This window comes from Rhodnius prolixus, unplaced genomic scaffold, assembly GCF_049639745.1.
Source record: "Rhodnius prolixus isolate KJV_2025 unplaced genomic scaffold, Rpr scaffold_11, whole genome shotgun sequence".
NCBI lineage: Eukaryota > Metazoa > Arthropoda > Insecta > Hemiptera > Reduviidae > Rhodnius > Rhodnius prolixus.
Window position 1 is genome coordinate 10,333,231 of NW_027411625.1, and position 24,248 is coordinate 10,357,478.

General features: G+C 34.5%; 2 protein-coding genes across 2 annotated transcripts in view; both read left to right on the plus strand.

Annotated features, from left to right (window-relative positions):
* The window catches only part of Tsp (Thrombospondin), a 36,791-nt gene extending 13,320 nt beyond the window's left edge, over positions 1 to 23,471 (plus strand). The window contains exons 9-23 of the mRNA XM_074138089.1: positions 1,622 to 1,744; positions 1,830 to 1,930; positions 2,200 to 2,430; positions 2,521 to 2,670; positions 5,215 to 5,319; positions 16,162 to 16,269; positions 16,386 to 16,554; positions 16,981 to 17,158; positions 17,473 to 17,648; positions 17,766 to 17,871; positions 18,388 to 18,509; positions 18,590 to 18,677; positions 21,307 to 21,490; positions 21,576 to 21,813; positions 23,294 to 23,471. Of these exons, the coding sequence (XP_073994190.1) occupies positions 1,622 to 1,744; positions 1,830 to 1,930; positions 2,200 to 2,430; positions 2,521 to 2,670; positions 5,215 to 5,319; positions 16,162 to 16,269; positions 16,386 to 16,554; positions 16,981 to 17,158; positions 17,473 to 17,648; positions 17,766 to 17,871; positions 18,388 to 18,509; positions 18,590 to 18,677; positions 21,307 to 21,490; positions 21,576 to 21,813; positions 23,294 to 23,385 (2,171 nt within the window). The 3' untranslated portion in view covers positions 23,386 to 23,471. The remainder of the gene's footprint in view (positions 1 to 1,621; positions 1,745 to 1,829; positions 1,931 to 2,199; positions 2,431 to 2,520; positions 2,671 to 5,214; positions 5,320 to 16,161; positions 16,270 to 16,385; positions 16,555 to 16,980; positions 17,159 to 17,472; positions 17,649 to 17,765; positions 17,872 to 18,387; positions 18,510 to 18,589; positions 18,678 to 21,306; positions 21,491 to 21,575; positions 21,814 to 23,293) is intronic.
* On the plus strand, positions 7,685 to 14,475 carry Ssdp (Sequence-specific single-stranded DNA-binding protein). The gene is made up of 2 exons (XM_074138090.1): positions 7,685 to 9,380; positions 11,892 to 14,475. The coding sequence occupies exons 1-2, from the start codon at positions 8,077 to 8,079 to the stop codon at positions 11,899 to 11,901; spliced, it is 1,314 nt and encodes a 437-aa protein (XP_073994191.1). The 5' UTR covers positions 7,685 to 8,076; the 3' UTR covers positions 11,902 to 14,475.
* Positions 23,472 to 24,248: the final 777 nt, after the last annotated feature.

Below are 24,248 nucleotides of genomic sequence, written 5' to 3' on the forward strand. Positions count from 1 at the left end.
CATACTTCGTAATTTCAGTTATAAATTAAATTAAATTTTTTGGCGTCATAATTTGTTATTAGTGTTTTTTTTAAAACCTGAGCATTAATAGCTTCGTACCTTCTATTATAATCTAAGTTAAATTGTGTGCTAAAATTGTGTACTGAAGAAATATTTTGTAAATGTAAATGTGTTATAAAATTTGAATAAAACCTAAGCTTTTTCGAAAGTTTCAAAATGGGTGAAATTACTAGTTAAAGTATGAATGAAATGTTGGGTACTTGCTGATTTGTGTACCTTTTGTCGTTTAATCAACCATTATACTTGACTTTTAAACTGTAAGTTTTCGTTAATGAGATTTTTGTACCTTTTGGATAGATTTTTCTATTTGTTCCTTTACTGGAACAAATTTATACGTAGCTAATGATAAATAAATATTCGGATATCGGGAATAATTCATGTTTTGTGGTTCTAGATGCTCAGGCACACCGATATTTATTAATTTATAAACGGGTTTATAGCCAGTTAAATGTTAATAATAGTAACTTTATTATAAATCTTGATAATTATTAATAACTAAAAATGTATAAGGAAAAAAAATAGCTTAATGATTAAAAACTTTATAACCAAAATAATACAATACAATTACTCAAATATAAGGTAATACAATGTTTAAAAAAGTCTAGTGAGTCGTCAACATGGATAAATGCGAATTTAGAAACACTATTCATATTTACAGAAATTGCCGCTAGAGCTCTCCACCAGATGAAGTATAAAGCTTACCGCCTATTTAATGGCGCCTTACAAGTCTACAATATGCCCATTCATCTTTTAACTATTTGACGATTTAACAATACAAATTCTCAAGTTTTTTGTCTTTTTTTAATGATAATTGTGCAAAACATAAAGTATTATTCCAAAAGAAATATTATTTATCGTGTTTTTTAAGGAATTTTTTTTTCTTGCTTAAATCGAAAGTTTGTCAAATACCTATGGGAGAAATGTTAAAAAAAAAAAATTAATTAATTATTTCATTGAAATTATTAGGTTTAAAGTATTGGCCAATCACAATCTAGTATGGTTACAGCCTGAGGGCGGATCATGTACACGTCTAGCATAATCACGCCCTGTCCAATGAAAACGACTCATGGCTGGACAAAACCTATTAACAATGGTTCTGCAATACCTTTCACTTATTTTACTAAATCTTTTATAATTTTCTCATATTTTAATAATATTTTTTGTTATTTTAGAAATAATATTAATCTTTTGTAAAAGCTTTTCTTAAATTTAAATTGCGTGATTTGACATCAAATACAAAGATATCCCAGAATCATAAATCCTAATTGAATTTATTTATATATTTAAAATTTAATTGATTTTTGCTAATTCTTTAGAGTAGCGGCCGCAGGTTTGGAACTAGACATTGCTGAGCTGAACTGAACATCTATAAAAGGTGTTCATTCTGTGAGTGTGGTCTTACATAACATTAAAACATGTGACTATATATGTACTGTAGTCCAGAGCAGCGTAAGGTCACTAACTAATAAACTCAACTAGTTGTTGATCATTGCCAAGTGTATGCACTTTTAGTTAAAGGATATTCTGAATTTTGATTGTGATCCTGCTTCTCATGTTGCAGGAGTGAAGTGCTATGAAACCTCAAATGGAGGATTCCTTTGTGGGCCTTGTCCAGCCGGGTACACTGGCAATGGCGAACGTTGCAAACGTAGACTTGGCTGTGATCTTCATCCGTGCTCACCAGGTAACTTACTTAGTACTACGTACATAATATTTTAGGTCATTCTGTGGGTGAGTCTGTCAACAATCGGTGATTTTTTTTAATGCAGGTGTTGAATGTCAAAATACTAACGAGCCTCCATATTTCACTTGCGGATCTTGTCCTGACGGCTACTCTGGCAACGGTACAAACTGTCATGATATCGACGAAGTAAGTGGTATTATACCTATATAAACCTATAAACAGCTTTTCTAGGCCACTTACTATATCTAAATCACTGGAATCACAACACACTAGAGAGCCTGCAGAGGTGTCTGTAGAGCAATTACATTTGGTTCAAGATGTAACCCAGGTTCTAATTTCACAAAAAAACTAATTATTGTAAATATGACAGCACAAGACAACCTAAAATTGATGTTCTCAGTGGGTTAGAGTGGGTCTCCTTGCCTGTAACTTTCTAATTAACATACTTGTTTAAGTGCGATCTGGCAGAGCCGTGCGATCCACGCGTAGAATGCACTAACCTGATACCCGGCTATCGTTGTGGACCATGCCCGATTGGGTATTCCGGCTCAGGCGGCCATGATGGAATCGGATTGGAATTGTTAAATTCTGGTTCAAGACATCGCCAGACTTGTTATGATATTGACGAATGTGCAGATGGCCAGAATGGCGGTTGCACCTTGCATTCTGTGTGTATCAACACTGAGGTTAGTTTAAAGGACACGGATCAAGATTTTTGTTTTGTAAGGCTATTTTGGAGAATTGAGAAGGCAAGTTGCCTGATTATTTTGATTTAGGGTTCATACAGCTGTGGGCCATGCCGTGATGGATTCATTGGCAACCAATCTACTGGTTGCAAACATGATCCTGGAGTTTGCCCGGATGGCACAAGGTGCCATGCAAATGCAGTCTGCTTGAACACCGATTATCGACGGTACTCTTGCAAGGTGAAAAAATTAAAATTTATTTTTGCTAATAACTGTTGGACTGTTGGTTGAGTTTACATAATTTTAAACACTAATTTTCTGATTAAAGAGTTTTCGAATACTTTACGAGACTGTTAGATCTGTTATTAAAAATGCATAAATTAATTAGCCATTTATTAAGCTATAAACAAACGCGTACAATTAATAGTAAAAAACAATTAGCTCTAATCAGCCGGCAGAGCTGAGGCTCTTCTTAAAGAAGGTAATCAGGTATACCATTTTATAATTTAATTAACTCATTTGGAAAAAGAAGAAAACTTTCTAAACAAAAGTAGAACAAAATGCAAAAGTAGTCAATACAAATTTTAAAATTTAAACAAAACAAAGTTTTATTTTCATCACAATTATTTTATTTATGTTTTATTATAATTTATAACGATTGATATCAAATGAAAGTAATGAATAAATTTATTTAGATATTCAAACTTCAAAGGTAATCGATAGTGCCGTTTTGCAGAAAATTCCAAATCTTTAAAAGTGTATTCTGTAAAGTTGCATATCTGGATAACAGATTATTTTAACATTTAAAATTAGCAATATTTATATTTTAACTTTATATGTGTAGCGGCTGTACTGTGACTACTACTGTTGACCCCAAAAATTCCACAGAAGCAATTTAAAATTATAGGGGATTAGTACTTCAAGAGATGCTCGTGTAAGAGAAGTTATAGGGGACTGGTATCAAGTTATTGTGAAGATGCAATCTGTAGAATGTGCTCAGAGTTTTAGGAGTGAACCAAGTTAGTGAAAGGACTACTTAGAACTCAACGAAGCTGCTAAAACGACCAAGTTGGACGCAAGAAGATGGAGACTGATCGAAAAGTTATGGAGGAGCGGTATTGAGCTGTGAAAGAAGATTCAAACTATAGAATTGTTTTTGTTGGTACTAAGTTAATACCAACACATACAGTAAAATTAAACCGCAAAAAATTAGGGGTGTGTAGTACCAAGCAAATGGAAAGAAAATGAAAACTTAAAGAAAAGATGTGGAGGAGTGGTAAAGAGTTAGTAAGAAGAAAACTTAGAGGGAAATAAAATTATGAGGGAATAGTATCAAGTTTGTAGGAAGAAATAAAGATGAGAGAAAAGATAAGAGGGAGTTGTTACAAGTTAGTAGGAAGAAGATGGAGACAGAAAGAAACGTTTTGTGATAATGTGATAAATAATCACTTCCCATTAAGAGGGATAAATGAAAGAAAATTGCGACGACAGTACTTTTTTTTATGAGAAATTAAACTGTAAAAATAATATTTCCACTTAAGAGAGGAAACAAAACTAAACTGCAATTACAACATAATGTACAGAGTTCACATAATGAACATAATGTAGTTCTCCCTAAAAGAGGAAGAGAAATTATACTGAAATACGGAACGATTGCAATACTTCCCCAAAGTACTTTTAGGAGTAAGTTGGCACTTTAATGTCACTTAGACAATCTCTAAACACTTCTCCCTTCCAAATTGTATCATAATCGGGCTGATAGTTGAAGAACTAACATAAATAATAATTTAGAAGAGCCTTAATCACGTAGGGCAAACTCCCATCCGAATGTATTTACATCATTGTGACCTCTAAAAGCCATATTCACCTAAAATTTCGAATTGAATTTCTTGAAAATCGTTTTGTCGATAATTTGAAATTATTGCTGTACTTCTTTTTAGTAGGATTCAGAATAGAATGATACTTTAATGTTACGTAGGGGAGCCCTAATCCCTTCATCCTGCCAAATTTTATTAAAATCGGACTAAGATTTACAGATTAATTATGATAGTAATAATGGGGCGCTAATCACCACAGTCGTCAAGGTGTCCAATACAAAATAATAATAATAAAATAACAGTAATAAAGTTAGACCAACATAAGCAAATTGAGAATAGAATGTTTAAAAGAAATCGTTAGAGATATTTTCTAAAAAATCTCTAAACGTGAACTAGCCATTCAGAATGATTATTTAATTGAGAGATTTTGATCGCTAAGCTACAATCAAATTTACTCAAGGGTCCAATGGCAACATGAAGTCTCATCTTCCTGTCACTTTTAGTTTTTAAAATTTTGTACCCATACATTTTGAAACCATTTTCAAAAAACAACTTTTTGTACTATAGGGTCCTCTAATCAAATATTTTTGCCGGCAACTTGTTTGAAAATTGAACACCATCCAATAATTTCTCTTACTAGTTTTAGTAGAGAGAGCAAATTAACATTACATATCTGAAGTCTAATTTGTAGCAGATCTAATTCACCTTATTACATGTTCTGCAAAGTTCAATTGTTAATGAAAATGCTCTTTTTAACTGCGGTGGTCATTAGCGCCCTCGATGCAATTATTGCTGTTAGAAAAATATATATTGGTATTCACACCAGATTTTTTGCTATTGAAAATTGGTCATTTGCTTTATAAATCCGATAAAATAGTAAATCTACTCACTTTGTTGAGTTAAAATAGTCACCCGTTTGAGTTCAAGGATCCTTGATAGGGTACTATTTGTCTGTTGTGTCCTGCAGTGCAAGATTGGGTGGGCCGGCGATGGATTTGTCTGTGGAAATGATATGGATTTGGACGGATGGCCAGACTACGACCTTGGTTGCTCGCATATTCGATGTCGTAAGGTAAGTGGATTTCGTTTTTAATCATATACTATTTTTTGAAGAAAGCTCAAATGCCCAAATTATGATTTTGCTATCTCAAAGAATCTTACAAAGTTTGATTATATTAACTACTGACAGCAACGCTCTTTAATTCAGTACAACTTCTAATATTATTTTTGAGGGCATCGACTTCGGGGTTTTAGGCTAACTTTTGTAATTTTTGAAATCTATCGCATTGCGAGGTGAAAAGAGAAACTACCCGGCTACAGACCAAACAAGGCCCGGAGTGGGTTTACATAATGCTTATTTTTTCAGGCGGGTTTTACGTACAACTGCCAATTTTTCTACAACATAATATTTTTCTTTTTTTCTATAAAAGTTGAAATTCCCAAATTTTCTATATAATATAGTTACATACAACTGCTGAATTAATTGTTATGGATGGAGGCGAATAGCAATTGTGTATTGCTATAAATTTCTTATTTTTCCATTAGATAAAATTGAAGTCCTGAACCGGTAATCAAACCCAGTTCCACAATAAATCTTAGTTTGCCTCTAATTGGCTATCGTGGCTTTTGGATTATCAGATAAAATAATCAGTCTACTATTTTATGTGAAAGTAAAGCATTGAACTTCAACTTCGCATAAAATAGACTAATTGAACGAATTTTTAAAGGGTTGCCATTGAGGTATGCTTAAAGCAGGTATCTCATTCCGAGAATACGTAAATTTTTTCAATCAAAACAATTTTTCTGTATTTTTCTACTTCGAATATGGACTGTCTCGTCTGAGAAAAGCATCCAATACGCTTGTGCTGGAAGTGGACTTCCTTGCATAAGTAATCAACGCAAGATCGTAGGCCTCCGATAAATGAATTTAAGGAAGAGATTTACCTCTTTTGGAACTATTAGGGTGGTTTGGATAAAAGTCTTAAAATAAGGTGTCTTTGCAAACGGTTTCCTTTTGTATAGCGTCATTTACTCTTCACTCCTACTGTCCATGTCGAAGGATACCATTGACACAATTCATAAGGCTGCAGGCTGGGTAAAACCACATCATCTTTGGTGACGAGTCTAGTTTTCTCTACGGCGATAAAACTGCTGATGGATGGTGACAAGGTTTTAGGGTGAAAGGCACTTTTTTTTTTTTGCTGCTCGAGCCCAAGCACCAGTTATAGGTGTGGAGTGCATAGGCATTAGATTTAGGTCCTCTCTGGTTCAATTCACTGCTCAGCAGGACATTGACGAGATCTTCATGGGATCAACAAGTGCTGCCATCTTTTAACAAGATAATTCTCGCCCTCAATGTGCAACAATTTGTCACGCCGTTTTACAAACAAAAATAAAAAATAAACGGACAAAAATTTTACCTAGGCCGGGCGTTGTCCCGATTTAAATTAAACAAAATAAAACATTCATGGGATATGATATGTTGGCGCTTAAGATGTTTCCCTCATCTCATTTTGAAGGTCTATTGTTCACGATTACGAAATAAAGCATTATTAAGTTTCTTCTTAATTGTTGCCTCCGTTGAAATTATTTACTATTTTAATGCAAATGAATTTACTATCATTAATGTAAATAAAAAAATTATTGAAAGTTTCAAGTCTTTAATTTTACTCGTTGTGGGTTTTACAATTTTTTTGCAGTAATATTCCTTAAAAGAAACTGTTGCTTTAAATTTTCTCTTACATTGCTTTGAGAATTTTAGTCATTAGCATTTGTAGCGTAGGTTCCTTTAAAAAACGTCAATTTTATTTAGTTCCTAAATAATATCGAGATTAAGTATTATTTGAAGAAATGAAACAAGTTTAAACATATAAATAAAATATAATGCTTAAAAAAATACATGCTTACTGCAAACCTGGTAGCAGATAACTCACAATTCCAATTTTGAAGAAAGAGATACTTCCTTATAACTTTTAATAGGGCTATTGTTCCTCTTTTTTTCCCTGCGAAAAGCGTATAGAAATCTTAAAATTACTTTTTGATTTATTGTAATCACTCTAGGAACAAACACTGACTGTACATACCACAGTCGATTTGAACATATTACCATTTCTTATAGGAAGCTGAAGTGGATGGGGCGTTTCAAATCTCTTTACAGTGACATCATTTTTTTCACTAACCGAAAGATTTTTCATTTTTTTAATAATCTATATGCAATTTTGTTTTAAAAATATAATAGTGAACCTTTCTTTCTTACTGAACAGTAGTGGTAAGGTGCTACACTTTTTAAAAAATTAAAAAAATGTTTAAGGGGCCCCTCTTGTAAAAATATTATTTTGTTTCTTGATTTTTAATTAACGAATCAAAGTTAAACATAATGTAAAAAAATGAATAAAAGAACTTTTTTAATAAACAATTTTTAGATCATGAATGAGAGTTAGTTCGTTAGTGGCTACACTGATTGCTGCCGTGTTTGTCCGTATTGACTTGGTAGTTTGCTTGCAATACAGCTCGGAACATTGTTTTTGTCCATTAATTTGTACAACAGTTTTTCGCTCGCTTCACCTAATTAAATTCGCACTTTAAATTAAATTAAATAAATTTAAAAAGTATTTATATGTTGAAATCAATAAATAAATTAAGTGAAGAGTTGATGGGTGACTAGTTTTTGGGCTGTTTATATTGTACTTGACTCAGCTGTACACTGTGTAAGTGTACTTTTTTTTTATCGTGTTAACTCTTAAAGTACTCTTACTGTGTGAGTATATGAGGGTGTTCTGGATGAGTCACTGAGTTCGCGAGTGTTAAGTTGCTCAAGTCGGAAGTGAACATGTACGCCAAGGGCAAAGGCTCCACCGTACCCTCGAACGCACAGGCCAGGGAAAAACTAGCCTTGTACGTATATGAATATTTATTGCATGTGGGTGCACAAAAGGCAGCACAGACTTTTCTTAGTGAGATCAGATGGGAGAAGAACATTACACTCGGCGAGCCGCCTGGGTTCTTACACTCCTGGTGGTGTGTCTTCTGGGACCTATACTGCGCTGCGCCAGAACGCCGAGACACCTGCGAGCACTCCAGCGAGGCTAAGGCTTTCCACGACTACGGGTTCGTCAACTCTGGCTATGGTGTAAATGGCATTGCCCACAACACAGGCCCAGCTCCCATTCCGCTGGGCCAGATACCCTCGAGTGACGGCATGCCCGGCGGCCCAATGCCCCCTGGCTTCTTCCCAAACAGCACTATGAGACCATCACCTCCCACTCACCCATCATCGCAGCCCTCTCCTCACCCGCAGCCTCCGCCTCCACATACGGAGATGATGGCCAGCCAGCCATTCATGGGACCCAGGTATCCAGGCGGACCTCGGCCTGGAGTCCGGATGCCGCAGCTGGGTAACGAGTACAACGGGCCGCCCGGCCAGCCAATGATGCCCAACAGCATGGATCCCGGACGACAAGGACCTCCAGGTATGGCCGGCATGAATCCACGCATGAACCCACCAAGAGGACCTGGTATGGGCCCGATGGGACCAGGCAGCTACGGCCCTGGCCTTCGCGGCCCACCGCCAAACTCTAGCATGGGCCCCGGTCCAGCTCCAGGTGCACCGGGTATGCACCCAATGTCAATGTCACGTCCACAATGGCAGCCAAACACTTCAACCCCAATGAACTACTCCTCATCTTCGCCGGGTAACTATGGCGGACCACCTGGGTCTTCTGGCCCTCCTGGGCCGGGGACACCTATCATGCAGAGTCCACAGGACTCCTCTAACTCCGGTGGAGAGAATATGTACACAATGATGAAGCCTGTGCCAGGTGGAAGTATGCCAGGTGATTTTTCTATGGGTGGCACTGGTGAAGCTGGACCGATGGGTCCGATGGGGCCCAACACTATGGGTCCAGTCATGTCCGGCGATGGACTGGATGGCATGAAGAACTCTCCTGCCGGAGGACCTGGCACTCCTAGAGAGGACTCTGGCTCCGGCATGGGCGACTACAACCTGTCCGGCTTTGGCGGCCCGCCCGAGAACGACCAGACCGAGTCAGCCGCCATCATGAAGATCAAGGAAAGTATGCAGGAGGAGGCCAAGCGATTCGAGAAGGATTCCGATCATCCGGACTACTTCATGCAGTAAGTCACTCTTTTGAAACATACAATTACAGCCAATTTTTTCGTGATCCTGGTTCTTAGTTTGGGTAGATCTGTCTCAAGGCAACTCCCCAATCACTTCTGACAAACTTGAGGCACTCCTTGTCTCATTGCAGCTCCGAACAGAATCGAGATAGTTGAATCCTCATGGTTGTCAATCAGTGCAAGCTCTCAGTCGTTTCTCACTTACTTAAATATATGCAAGCCTTTCTTTTGAACTTATTGTAGCAGTGAACTCTGCCCTTTTTTCAACTTCTCTAGCCGTAGTTCAACCGTCATGGCTGTACTGTTATCATTGCAAGCTCCAGTCACCCATAATTCATCATCTTAGTACACGCCAATCCTTTCTTTTAGACTCTTGTAGCTATGAACTTCACCCTTTTTTTGACTAACTCGAGATAGATGAATCCTTCAGGGTGTTTCACATTGCAAGCTTCCAGTGACTGGCCTCTAAAGTGGAAATACCAGTCTTCTACTGACCGACGACAGATCAATTTGCTGGCGAAAACCTTAAACTTTACTCTTCTGGGTGCTGGTTTTCCTCTCATATTCTTAATTTTCGCCATATTTCCAATAAGATGATCTTAAGTCCTTACTGATCAGAGTTAAATTTAAGAATAGCTGCAGTGCTGGTAGATCGGCAATGAGCTCAAACATAGCTTCTTCAATTTCCGCTGTTACTGGCCGTCTGTTTCGTAGCCTCAAACCACTGTCCTGTAGGCCTGAATTTTATTACAGTGTTACCTACGGTCATTTCTTCTTGAGCTTAGCCTACAATTCATTGAGACAATCATTATTTCAATCATCCAAAGCAACATGGAAAAGAGGTAAAGGTGAACATGTATTCATTATTAGTAGGTATGATCTAAATATTTCAAAGGACGAAAATTTAGTTATTTATTTTTAAGGAGTGTCTCCTACTATCTGCAAAGAGGTCCTATCCAATTAAAATTTAATTTTAATTTTTGGATTAAATTAATGAAAAAAAAAGAATCACGAAAAAATGGTTATAAATTAAGAATAATTTTTAAAAAAATGTAAATCTTTAGATTTTCATTTCTGTTAATTTCTTTTTGGGGTTTAGAATTAATTTAAAACATTTATATATATATATTATATATTAATATAAATATATAAAATATATATATATATATATATATATTGTATAACAAAAGCATAACAAAAAATTGAAAATCCTCTCTGAAATTTATTTTAATTTCAATTAATGAAAATTAATTTTTAGCTGTAAAATAAAAAATCAAATTAATACATATAAAAAGAGTAAATAAATAAAAAATATTCATTTGGACCTAATTAAAAAAACATAATAATTCAAAGTGGGTGGAGGTTATTAATATTAAAAATTAATTTTTGCTACAATTTATTTAACTATAAACAATCTTTGTAATTAATTTACCACTGCTGCTCAAAATATTTAGGCGCATATCTTAATTTTTCAAATCGAAATTTCTTGTTGGAACAAATCGTTGTGTACTTAAGTTTGTAATAAAATGTTCATACTTACTTTATACGGGTTGAATGTGTACATACAAAACATATACAAAATATAACAGTTAAATAAGCTGAAGGTAACAAACAGTTGCGTGGCTGATCTGTGTGCCAGTTATCTAGTGACAACCCTATTCCCAAGGTAGCAGGGTTAACGAAATTTCAGCTGCCTTGTAGTATTTTCTGGAAGTAATTAGATTTTTGAACAAAAGGAATTTATTTTATCGGTATTTTACAAGGTGTCGTGGACAAAAACAAAATCTTCGGAAGTGGAAAGAAACTTTTATATTGTAAGGTTTTTATTTTGTTGATGTTTGTGGAAAGGTTGACTACGAATTTTGCTAGTAATCTGTAACGTTTGTTAAAGGAAGTACTTTTTAAGTTTGCGGGTTCTACGTTAATCGTTTCTCCGATGTATATTTAAAAAAAAAATGTTCTTTTTTATTATTTATTTTTATACTTCATAATTTGATTTAGTTGGATTTTTGACAAAAAAAAAAAAGAAAAAGAAAGTATATTTGAACATTACTTATTCGCAATAAAATTGTGATTCAATTAATTTATAATTTGGAAAGAGGATATTGTCAAAATTTCCGTTATATCCAAAACGGTTTTAACTTTTTCGGTATACATTGTGAGTACAAAGGATGTTTTTGCAAATTGTTGTGTATGTCTGTCTGTGGTCACATATCGACTAGAGAAAATCGCATTAAGTCCAGATTTAATAGGTGGATTACATGCCACCACGGAACTTGAGAATAAACTTTTGAACAAAATTGATCAATCGTAAGTGACCACTTTACTGACTGAACTTTACACTTTTTGGAGCTTTTCATGAAGATTAATTCCTTGATTTTTCTTTAAATTTTGCCCGATAATTTTTATTTAAAACATTTTGTCAGTTAGATCACTTTATATTGTAGTATTTCTGGAGAAGAGGTGGCAAGCGAAGGCTTCCGTCTAAAGTCTGCTTTGTATTTCCAGGTTTGGCTGAGAACCGTCAATTTTATTGAAGCGATTTTTGTTTGTTTAAAATACTTACCTACGATTTTCTTTAAATTTTATTTACTATGGATGCATATAAAACATCAGTTTTATTTGAAACTTTGTAATTTTTTTTTTTTTGGAACTAGGTAATATTCATAAATATAGTGCCACCAGAACATTGTACTGCCGTCAGCTGCGCATTTTTTAAAGTTTTCTATGCTTTGAGGTTTTATCTGGAAACCTACTCCTTTGCTACTCACAGAACTTGATGTACTAATCGCACGATTTATTGAACTATAATTTTTGTTTTAAACACTTCTTTGGAAAAATTATTTTTGGGAAGTTCTCGGTAATCTAGGATTCCGGATTAACTTTGACCAGGGTGGGAACTACTCTTTAAGAGAGAAGAAGACTGAGCGCGCTAATATCCCAATTTAATGGTGGTAGACATTTCGTTTGAACGCCAAATGTCCTAACACCCAGGCCTGAAAGACTTTGATTCGTGTGTCTGTGCCATTGAGTATGTTGAGCCATATTACAGCTGATCATAAAAGAACATTGCTAATTAATTGCATGTCCTGGCTATCCGATAGGATAGAATAAACAGTCTCATTTTTCTGATATTTTCTGTCGAACAATTATTACATTATACCTGAAATGGCAAGACAGAACACTTACATAACGTCACCCAGCTTTTCCAAAACCTCTCTTCTATAAAAAAGTATCCTAGAAAAATGTTTCAAATAAAGATAGAAGACCTACTTGTGTGAATTGAATAAAACAATTAAAAAAAAAATCTATTTTAGCCTCGCGCGCGGATAGAAACCAGTGAGGGTGTCCGAGAGCTTTTTAAAGTACAGCGGTGGAATGCTAGTTAATGGCGTTGGCTATGATAATGTCAGAACCGGAAAGAGATGAATAATTTTTTAAGAAGGAAGGAAATAGGACGTGTAAATAGTTAATGTAAGAAATATGGTAGTAGGAAATGTAAGAAGGAAGTGGTTAATGATTTTTCTACCGGGTACTGTCTTATTATCGTGCGGCGATGGGCAGTGATGTCTTTAAGGAGAGGGCACTCATCGAAGACCAAAATGGTTCTGAGAAGGCTCTTCTTAGCGCTAATGAACTGAGATCTTAACGTGCATTAATTAAAATAGTTTTATTCAAAGAAAGACATAAGTTCGTAAGAACAGATAATTTTTGTTTGAAAAATCAAGTGTTGCGCTACTTTTGAGCATCAAGCAGGGTGTTTTGTGTTGACTAAACATTCACACACCCAAAATGTAAACAATTTGATAAAATCCAGCAAAAGTGGCACAGTTTGTTAAAATGTTATATTAAAACTACAAATAATTGAATGATGACAAAGTTGTAAATGTTTAATTACTAGTAAAGTGGAAGAGTGAATTGTTTAAAAAAAATGTTTTAAATTATGTTCAAAAGAATAAATACATAATAATTTAATAAATAAGTTTTTGTGTATTAGTCAAGATACAGGATGTTCTTTTAGAATAATAATTGTGGGATGAGGTTTGTGAGAGAGACATATAAACTAGGTAGTGTAGATGTTTACAGCTTGTTATCAAGAGCTTATCTTAAGCTGCTAGACTAAAATTATTTCTTCAGGGTGTGAATATGGTCTTACCTTCAGACAAATATTTTTCCATTGAGGAAAATTGCCTGTCTGGACTAAGCATACAAGGAGGTCAGACAGAATTCGGTTTGATCTCGCCCTACTTCCTCTTCGCAGTTTTGTTCCTTTTCATATATGCCATTCCCCAGGAGAACTTTGCCCACATCTCAATTGTAGTTCCCATAATAGAACTGCATTCAGTTTAAGACGGATTTTTAGATATGCCACTTTTGATCTGGTTGTTGTCAGAATTTCAGATTTGTTTTTTTTTGTACCTTAAATACTGTGAAAAACAGAAAAGTTTGTTATTTGAAGAAAAAAAAAAAAACACGTGGCCTGCCTTATTCATTGTTGCAAACCACATGTTCTTCACAAGTACTTAAAAAAAGCATACAAGACTGTGGGCTGCACGTAAAATTACTTTGCTCCCGGCTTTGTGTATATGTGTGTGTGTTAGAGTTTGGGTTGGTTGTGGCACTAGGTTGATAAGAATTTTCTCGCATCCTGGTTTGGAAAAGAACAGTCCATATCCATTTCTCGTACAATTAAAGTGCATCTAACCTTTCGCTTGCCCAAAATCTCACAATTGGAAGTTGATTGAATCATTTAACTTGTTTCCGTGCAGCCATTTTTTGAAGTTCGATGGAGCAAACTATTTTACTTAACGCCAGCTCTGAACAGTCGCATTATTCCAAACCATTTTAGTAGAAAAAAGAAATATCCTCATGGCAGGTCCAGGTGTTACCTCCCAACTTTCGTGGTAAAAAGAACACACCTTGTAAATAAAGGTTGTGTATTTTATTAATTTTTTTAAATATTCTTGTACCTTATTTGGAATTATATAATTTATTAGACCACATTTTGATCAGAATATTTTGATAACAGACTTGTGAAGGTTATTATGGTATTTGTAACCATCTCATGTTTGTTTCAAATAGCATAACCAATCCCTTAAGATGAACAGTCTCACAATCAAAAACAAAAAAAACAAGAAGGTGTTTTCTTTGATATCTATAAAATATGGAATTCTTAAGTATAATATTTAAAATAGGTTGACATTTATATAAAACAATTTTACTTAGTTAAATTAATTTCTTTGTATTTGTAAATAATATAAGTTTACTGTGCGATTACTATCTTTTACTTGTATAATTTATTTTTATTTTGCTTTTACTTTGTTTCAAATGTCTTTTTTTTCTTTTTTCTTTTTGGAAATATACAATTTTTCAAAAATTCAAAAATGTTTATTTCTATATGAATGGTTTACCTGACAAGCTACTTACAGTTAATTTAAAACTGTCACTATTCTTAGGCTAATTGGACCGCAAACTGACCAAAAATAAATTCTAGAAAACTGTTTCAAATATAAGTGGCGGAAGAGTGTATTAACTTTATTTTAAATTATGTATTTTTATTTTTTATAAATTGGTCAATTTGTCAACAGAATATTTGAACATACTATAATAATTTAAAAATTAGGAAAGGGATTTTTCTTCACTGAATATTTCACCTCACTGTCGAAAATTTAATTGTCTTCGAAATCTAAGAATCTTTTTTTTTTTTTTTTTTGTACATTGGCGCTCGGAGGCTTTTTCATTATACTGCTAGCCTACAGTGTTCTCTCGTCTTGGTACGAACCCTGTTCACAGCGGGCAGTGAGCTTCCTATTTTGTAAGATATAAGGCGGGCTACTGGATTTAAACTCACGATCTTCGTGTGGGAATCCATTTTAAAATTTTTTTTTACATTAAAGTAGCTTTTTTATATTTAAAAATACGATTTCTAATGTAACATATTTTTTAATAACCTTTCTCCGAAAAGTTTTTTAAAACCATGAAACTCTGTTCTGCTTTCTGTTACATAAAATTCCCAATCATTCTGATAAATCTCAAAAAAAATTCGTCATTATAGCATTAGTTCGGCTTCAAAAGAAGTATTTACTTTTGATTTTGAATTATGAATTTGGGCTTTATTTTTGGAGTAAAACAAATATTAGGCAGGTATTTCACATTTTTAAAGCAGTATATTATCTTTGCTTCTATAGGATGTATGCTTTAGCTTTTCATTGGGCAGAATATGCATTTCGAACGGGAACGGTGCCCTGCTTTAACAGTACTTCTGTCAAGAATTCTTGACTGAAATTTACGGTAAAATTGGACAGAGATAAAAGGATCCAACAAATGGTATAAATGGTCTCCTGATCTCACTTTAACTGATGTCTACTTATAGGCTACTTATTGATGAGGTGTACAAGATTGCATCGCATATTGAAAAGTGTACTAAGGAATATTTACGGTGCGTCAAATGAGACGGTCAACTTTGTGCATTAGAATAGAAGATATTTTGGCCTTTTATTGAAGTTATAACGTTAAAACAGAATTTTTTCGCACATCTGAACTGGTTCAAGAAAAAAAAATAGAAGTTTTTCGCATTAATGTTCACGTCTGTTTTTGTATTAGTTAATTTTAGTTAGACAAGACACACAATATCTTTTTTGTTTTGTTGTTGGGTGAAGGTGATTTTTAGAATGCAAGTTAATGAAATGAGCTAACAATATTCATAACCAAATGGGCAAGAGCTTTTCTCATCTTAGAAAAATATCTTTCAATCCATGGATTGTAAACCCAATTACAGGATAATTGTCCAGATATACCCAATTCTGGACAGGAAGATGCTGATCTGGATTTAATAGGTGATGTCTGTGATAGTGATGCCGACAATGATGGGATCTACAATGCGCCGGTAAGTATGATAAGCGATTCTCGCCATATTCCAAAAACAAGAGCTGACAGGCCATAAAATTTGCTAATGATTTTTAACTTTTCCGTTACTCCCTACTTCCCTCGATCAAAAATTAGGATAATTGCCCATTAGTAGCGAATCCAGATCAGCTGGACACAGACGTAGATGGCGCTGACAAACAAGGCGATGCTTGTGATAATTGTCCAACAATTCCTAACATGGATCAAGAGGATCATGACAATGATGGGATTGGAGACGCTTGTGACACGGATATGGACAATGATGGTAAGCCATCTATTTAATTTGTTCAAGTACTGAGTGCATAGTACATAAATCCCAACTGGAAGCAAGAGGACCCATAAATTTGACCCTTAATGTAGCCATGTTTTAATTTAGACCTTAGGTTTTTTTAGTTTAGTTCAGAAATCGGGGTTATATAGTGACAAGGAGACATGGAACGAGTTCCTCCACTAGTCTTCTAACATACCAAAATCAAGGCCCATTTCCTGATTCTGAATTTACGTAATAACTGTGAAGGCTTGTCTGATGTGAAACCCAACCAATTAGGACTTTAGAAATCCTTTATTGAGAATTCTTTTACCCAATTAAACAATATAAGAAACTCACTGGGAAGAATAACTTCTACTCAATTAACAGTTTATGAAATATATTAAAAACACCAATACCTTTGTTTTGAATCAACTTTTACAGGTGTGCCTAACCAGCACGACAACTGCCCACAAAAATCAAACGCTGATCAAAGTGACAAAGACGCGGATGGATTAGGTGATGTCTGTGACAATTGTCCGAACACTTCAAATCCCTCGCAGGTGGATTCAGATCTAGACAATATCGGCGATGCATGCGACAGTGATTTGGACAGAGACCGGTGAGTCGCAATTATTTCTCTCCTTCCTCTTTTACAAAGTATGCAGCAGCCATTTATTAGAGAATTATACCATCTGAATTTAGTATTTGACTAAAAAATCTGTTCTTATAGACTCTGGACAAACCTATTTCCTCTAACATACCTCTCTCTCTTCCAGGTTTTCATTAATTATGGTATTCTAAAAACTGCTATTCCTACAAAGTCAAATCTATATCTCTAATTGTCTGAAGTCTGCATTTATATTGGCTAAATAATTAATTCACGTACAAGCTGCGAGTAGTGGGAAGATTTTTAACAAGTATTTTACTTGACAGAGATGGGATACAAGACAGTTCGGACAATTGTCCAAAGGTGCCAAATTCTGATCAACTTGATACGGACAATGATGGCCGAGGCGATGAATGTGATCCAGATATTGACAACGATGGAATCTCCAACTATCATGACAATTGTAGACTAGTCTACAATCCGCAACAGAAAGACACCGATCGTAAGTGTATGAATGTGATTAGGGGCGTGAAGTACTATTTTATGCTGCCATCCAATATAGTCTCTCAACAACCTTTACCAAAATTTTTTAGCTCACTGCTTTATTGATAATTTGCAGGTGATGGAGTTGGCGATAAATGCCAGGATGATTTTGATGCCGATGGAGTTTACAATCACGTTGATAATTGTCCAAATAATTCAAATATCTTCCAAACTGATTTCAGGTAAGTGAATTTTTTAATAGCGATTTCATCGTGTAGATTTCCGTAGTCCTGAACATTTAGCTCACGGACTCGTTCACATTCACCATAATCACCTGAGCTTGCTCTTGCTGGATTGAAACTGTCCGGTAGGACAGTTGTGTAAGAGTTGATCGATGATTTCTATGAATTGTCATTACCGATTTTTATTCAATTCGGAATTTCATGTACATGTGCTTTTGGGGGGCTCGATGCTGTACATTCAATGGAAGAGGACTAGCCCCATTTATGTAAGGTCCCCTCTACATTATTACTAATAAGTAAACCTTGGTCCGATTTTGATACAATTTTGCAGGGAGAAGTGGTTGGGGCTTCTCTACTTATCAAAACTTTACCTGAGCATGCCATTGTATGCTGCTTGTTGAGCCAGTAAGCTACTATATTTTGCCTGAGAGTGAACTAGAACGCTCTCAACTTTGACCTCGTGCTTTTTGTTGGACGAATCTAAAAGTTAATTTCTACCAATATGTCTTGTTGCAGAACTTTTCAGACAATCGTATTAGATCCAGAAGGTGATTCGCAAGTAGACCCGTATTGGGTGATTTATAATAAAGGCGCAGAGATAGTTCAGACAATGAACAGTGACCCGGGACTCGCAATAGGTAAATTGATTGGAAATTACTCACGATTTATTTAAGCGCTTCATTTTATTTGTTAACATTTTTATTCTTGGTTTCTGTAGGATATGATGCATTTGGCGGTGTAGATTTTGAAGGAACGTTCTTTATTGATGCAGATTATGATGATGACTATGCTGGTTTTGTGTTCAGGTAAATTTAAATTGGTTGAAAAACATTGACCGAAATTTAATTTTTAATAATATATGAATATTGCGGGCATTAACTTACAAATAGATGCCATTGTTAGACGCCAAGCTAGCCCGGCGAGGCTCGCAAAGTCAAGATGTATTGTGGTACTGGGTTCGGTACCCGGTCTAAGCCTTGGTTTTTATTTAATGGTTAATATGACAATTTAATAGTAAAGCATGTTTGCTAATCGTCTCCGTCTAAGACTCTTAATTAGGTAGTTCGGCTTTAAGCCCGCCTTAAAAAATAGCATTACATTACTTAAACAAATTGACCAAAGTTCTTTCTAGTTTTTGCAATAAGCTCCAGAACTCCTGGAAAGTCTGTGGGCAACGGATTCTAATATGTCGATATGCCCTTCAGCATTACTTCTTCATAATTCGCTTTACGATGGATTGTTGTAAAAAGACTGCAAAATCTGTAATGACGCTGTCTGTCCAGGTGCAAATTCTGATTTGCTATATCTCTTTTATTCGTTTCCGTTATTTTTGAGATGGGCAGTTAACTATGTGTTTTGACTGCAAGTTCTACAAGCAAAAGCACAAGTATTTTCTTTTTGCATTTGTCTTGGCCAGCTTCCTACAATCATCATCCCATGATGGCCATTATAAACCAATATTTCTTTCAGAAATATAAATATATGTACAAAAAAAAATGGAAATATTGCCTTTGGATTTCACAACTAAGTGGAACCAGGAGAGATAATGATTTATAGTAATAGACAATTGTCTGATTCAAGACGCTGTGATAGCCGGGGAGATTGAGGCGAAGCCCTCAAAGCTGAGATGTATTGATAGTAATGGGTTCGATTCCTGGTCTATGTCTTGAATTTAACGGTTAATAAGAGAAATTTATAGTAAAGTATGCTTGCTATCCACCTCCGTCCATGACAGCTAATTTGGTGGTTGGATGTAAAGCTCGCCTGAAAAAATAGACATTATTCAGTACATGAACTGATTAGGAATAAATAAAAAAAATCTTTATTGGTTTCGATACAAAATAAATAAATAAATAAAATAAAATATTTGTGTACAATATCATTATACGTAAGTCATTTCATTTTTATAAATAAGCGTGAACACTTTTTTTTTTTTTTTTAAACAGGAACTTCCGTTTTCAAATAGAAAAACTAGAAAGAAAAAGAAAAAGAAACTAAAAAGTCATTCAGCTTGAAACCAGGCCGAACAAAGGCCTTTCCCAATGTTAGCCACATTAGTCTCTCTTGAATATGCTTGAACCACGAGGCTCCATCCTGCAAATTGCACCATCGTTTTTCCTGTCTTCCAACTTTCCTTGTCCTAGAGTCCATTTTTTAGTCCATTCAAGACGTTGGCTAACACATTATGGAAACGATCGTTTTCATAATTTGATTTTCTAGGAGGTGCGAAAACTTAAATTATATTTACATTTCTATTTTGTATTAATTTGATTTTTAGTGGCCGAATTCTGTCTGTTACGCCGTGAAACATTTCTATATTAGGCATTAAATATTCTCTTACTAAGAATCTAATACTTTTTACTTTTATGTACTTTTCTAAATGGCTGAAATTACGAGCTGATAATGAATGAAATGTTGGGTAACATTTCATTTGATTTAGCATAACATTTAGCTGATTTGGATAGCTTTTGTCGTTTAATTAACCCTTATTCTTGACTTGTTAAACTGTAATTTTTTGTTAAAGAGATTTTTGTACCTTTTGCATAGATTTTTCTTTTCGTTTCTTTATTTGAACAAATTTATGTATCTAATGATGAATAAATATTCGGATGTCGAGAATAATTAGCTGGTTTTACGCCGGGTATAAGGGATAAAAAGTAGCCTTGTGGTTCCAGACGCCCACGCATATATACATTTGACATAAATGTCATAGATTTCCCAGAATAATAAATGTAATTAATTCTAATTTAATAATTTTCAATGAAAGTAACGAAAAAATTATCAATATATCTTTAAAAATAATCCAGAAAATTCCAAACCTTTAAAAGTTGCATATCTGGTCGCCAGATTTCTTAACATTTGACAAAATCAATACTTTCATTAGAACTTTGTATGGTGTTGCGGCGGAACTGTTAACTACTACTGGGGAGATATTTTAAAAAAATGCTTTAGTGCTGCCGCCAAAGAACTCCATAAAGACCAGTTTCTTGAGAAAACGTTTCGAATAAAAGTCGCCATTTTAATGTTTCCTTGTCGGTCCGCGCGATTAGGCAATCCTAATCCTACGTTGTATACAAAAAAAAAAAAAGTAACAAGAACAATTTTGAAAAATGCCGCTTTTGCTCATTTTTGACTTGGTTTTTCTCTAAATCTGTGAGATCCGTATTATTGAAAAAAATTGCACTAATAAATGAAGAAATATATTGTTATAAAAAAATTCGAGAATTTTATTTTTTATATAGAAAGTGAAAAAAATTGTCAAAGTTTGCGTTTTTCAACTACGATTTTTCGTGCTGTTTTTGACGATCAACCCATAGACAACTGTCCTGCCGGACAGTTTTAATAATGAAGTTTTATCACTTATAAAAGAAGTTCAATTGGATCTTGGAGAGAATTTTTCCAGATAAGAAGGTAATTTTTTGCCATTTGTTTCAGTTATCAAAACAATCATAAATTCTACGCTGTTATGTGGAAAAAAAATCCGCAAACTTATTGGCAGGCAACACCGTTCCGAGCAGTTGCTGAGCCTGGTATCCAATTGAAACTTGTAAATTCTATTACAGGACCTGGTCAAATGTTGCGTAACGCACTTTGGCAAACTGGTGATACGCAAGATCAGGTAAAGTTTATTTTGGCTGTGTTCATCTTTTAAATTTTATCTGTGTATGGAAAACTCTTTTAATCATTAGGTATTTCATTTTTAGGTAAAACTATTGTGGAAAGATCCGCGCAACGTTGGCTGGAGAGAGAAAACCGCTTATCGCTGGCTTTTGATTCATCGTCCAAGAATATCACTAATTCGTTTAAGAATATTCGAAGGAGAGCATCTAGTAGCGGATTCTGATAACATTTTCGACTCGACATTGAAAGGTGGCCGCCTAGGCGTTTTCTGCTTCAGCCAAGAGATGATTATTTGGGCCGATCTGGTTTATCGCTGCAATGGTAAAATCTAGAACCTAACAAAACTATCAAGTCCAAAACTGATTCCACTCCTAAAAATATCAACCAGTTTAAACAATTTTCCAAGCTGATAAAACATTTTTTTAATGACTGCAAACTAGTTTGAATATTCCGCAAATTTGATTCCTATGTTGTAGCCCAAAGCGGAATGATTTCCACGAACTAACAAACCTAATTCATTTTAGAAACATTGCCTGAGCTGCTCTAAACACTCTCTTTCAGGCTGAATTTGGCGTAATTGTCCCAAACATGTGTCTACCTATTGTAGCCTATAGTAGTGTAAGCTCAAAGCATAGATTTTTTCTCTTTTAATTTTTCCTCAACTATAAAAAAAAAGTAAATAAAAAGAGAAAACATGTGTAGATGTTTAAACAAAAATAAGTGATTCTAATTTGTTACGTATTATAGCCTTTCACTTTCATGTTTTCACAACGAAAGATGCACTTGTTATTTCCACCCTGAGAAATAAATATGCCTTTGATATAAAAGAGCAGATGGAATTGAAGGGCCAAAATTTACTAAATATTTTAAGAGATCTTTCTGTTAATTTATCAAAAATAAAGTGTGAGATAAAGTTGTTTCAAAATTTGAATGACTTTGGTCTAATTTCAAACTCTCAAATGTTACCATCTCTTTTAATAATACATAAAATTCCATCGTGATCTTTTGGAGAATCAAATGCTTCAATTTTTATTTACTTTCTTAATTAAAGCGCGTCAACATCTTGAGGTCATTGGCGCTCGCAGCTTTTATCTGTGCGCTGCCAGTTCCGGACAGTGTTGTCTCGTTACAAGGAGCATTATCCATCGTCGGGCAGTGAGTTCTAAGAAGCTGCTAGGGAGACAAAATGTAAGAACTAGCGGCTGAATTCGAACCCGAGATCCCCGCGTGAGAATCAAGTACGCTAAGTACTCAACTCTTTCCCCTTGGAGAACTGAATGTTCTTTCGAATTTAATTTGGATTACATTTTATATTTTTTAATTCCGTGATGGTAAAACTATTTTTATGGAAAAAGTGAAGCATTAAAAAGTATAAAATTCCTGCTTTCTCGAAAACGTTAAAATCGGAGAATAGCTATCTCAACTTTTTTTGTCTCAAATGTAGAACTTCTCCTGTGATCAATTCATCCTAATAAACTTGTACACTACATTAAAGAGTTGTGAGCTCACTAACTAAATTAGTTAATTAATTAGGCAACTCAAATAGGTTGAGGAAACTACAAACTAACTGGCTAAACACGCTCTTAAAGGTCTGTCACAGACTGGACGAACGTATTTCCAATTCTATCACATAAAACATTCGACCATATATTGTATTCCACTGCAATTGTGTTTACTAACTAAATCTTAACTAAGTAATTGATCTACCATTCAGACACTACTTAGTTGCTCCTAGACGTTTCATCACTAATTCGTACAGTGTATATCCATTATTTTTATTAAATCGAATTATTTTTTTCAGAGAACATTCCCATAGAGATTTTTAATGAGCTGCCTGCCAGACTTCAACAAGAGATTGATATTGACACCACAAATTCATGGATTAGACATTAAAAAATTAATTATTATTAAGTACAGTTTAGAACATAAATTAGATTGGATTTGTATAATTCATTTTTAATAAATAAATTTTTAATTTATTTTGTTTAAATTTATTTTGGAAGTAAATAAATTCCTTTTCGGTAGAATTTTGCGCTATACAGGGTGTGCAGCATAAGACTACCGTTACTTCGGGAGACGATTCTGGGCCTTCGGAAGTAACGGCAGTCTTATGCTGAACACCCTGTATACAGTTGGCCAAGTTGTAGTAAGTTGCACATCTCTCAGGATGCTGGAGCCTGTCAGAGTGGTACACCCAGTAACTTGCTTTTTTATTTAACTTCGAAATTCTATGAAATCTAGTGCTTGAAAAATTGAGGGTCTAGTGATCCGTGTGATCGATAAGTGTACCTCGAGTGAACATGCAGTTGAAAAATATATGCTCAATAAAAAAGAAGTTCACTTACTATTTTGAAGATTACCGTTGCAGGAGGGGTACTGATGGACTTAATTGGAATTAGTTTTAACTAATTAAAAGTTAGATCAGCACTTTAGTGCTGGCATATTCTGACGCCACTGATATCTCACTAAAAGAATGCTTCCCTCTTTAATTATATAAGCTATCGAGAAAAAAGATTATTCTGAACCATCAAAAGCTTTTGTATTCAGAAGAGGTAAATTGTTAAAAAACCAAAAAGATAATGCATTAAAAAAAGTCAGGTTTTGTGAACATGGGTGTTACGGTAAGTTCTTAACTTTCTTATCAGAATATTAAAGAAAAATTGTCTAAGACCGAGATAGAGCTTAATAACTATGAAAGATTCTGTAAATTTATTACAGAAAAAAAATGTGCGGAGGAGATTTCAGTAAAAATATCT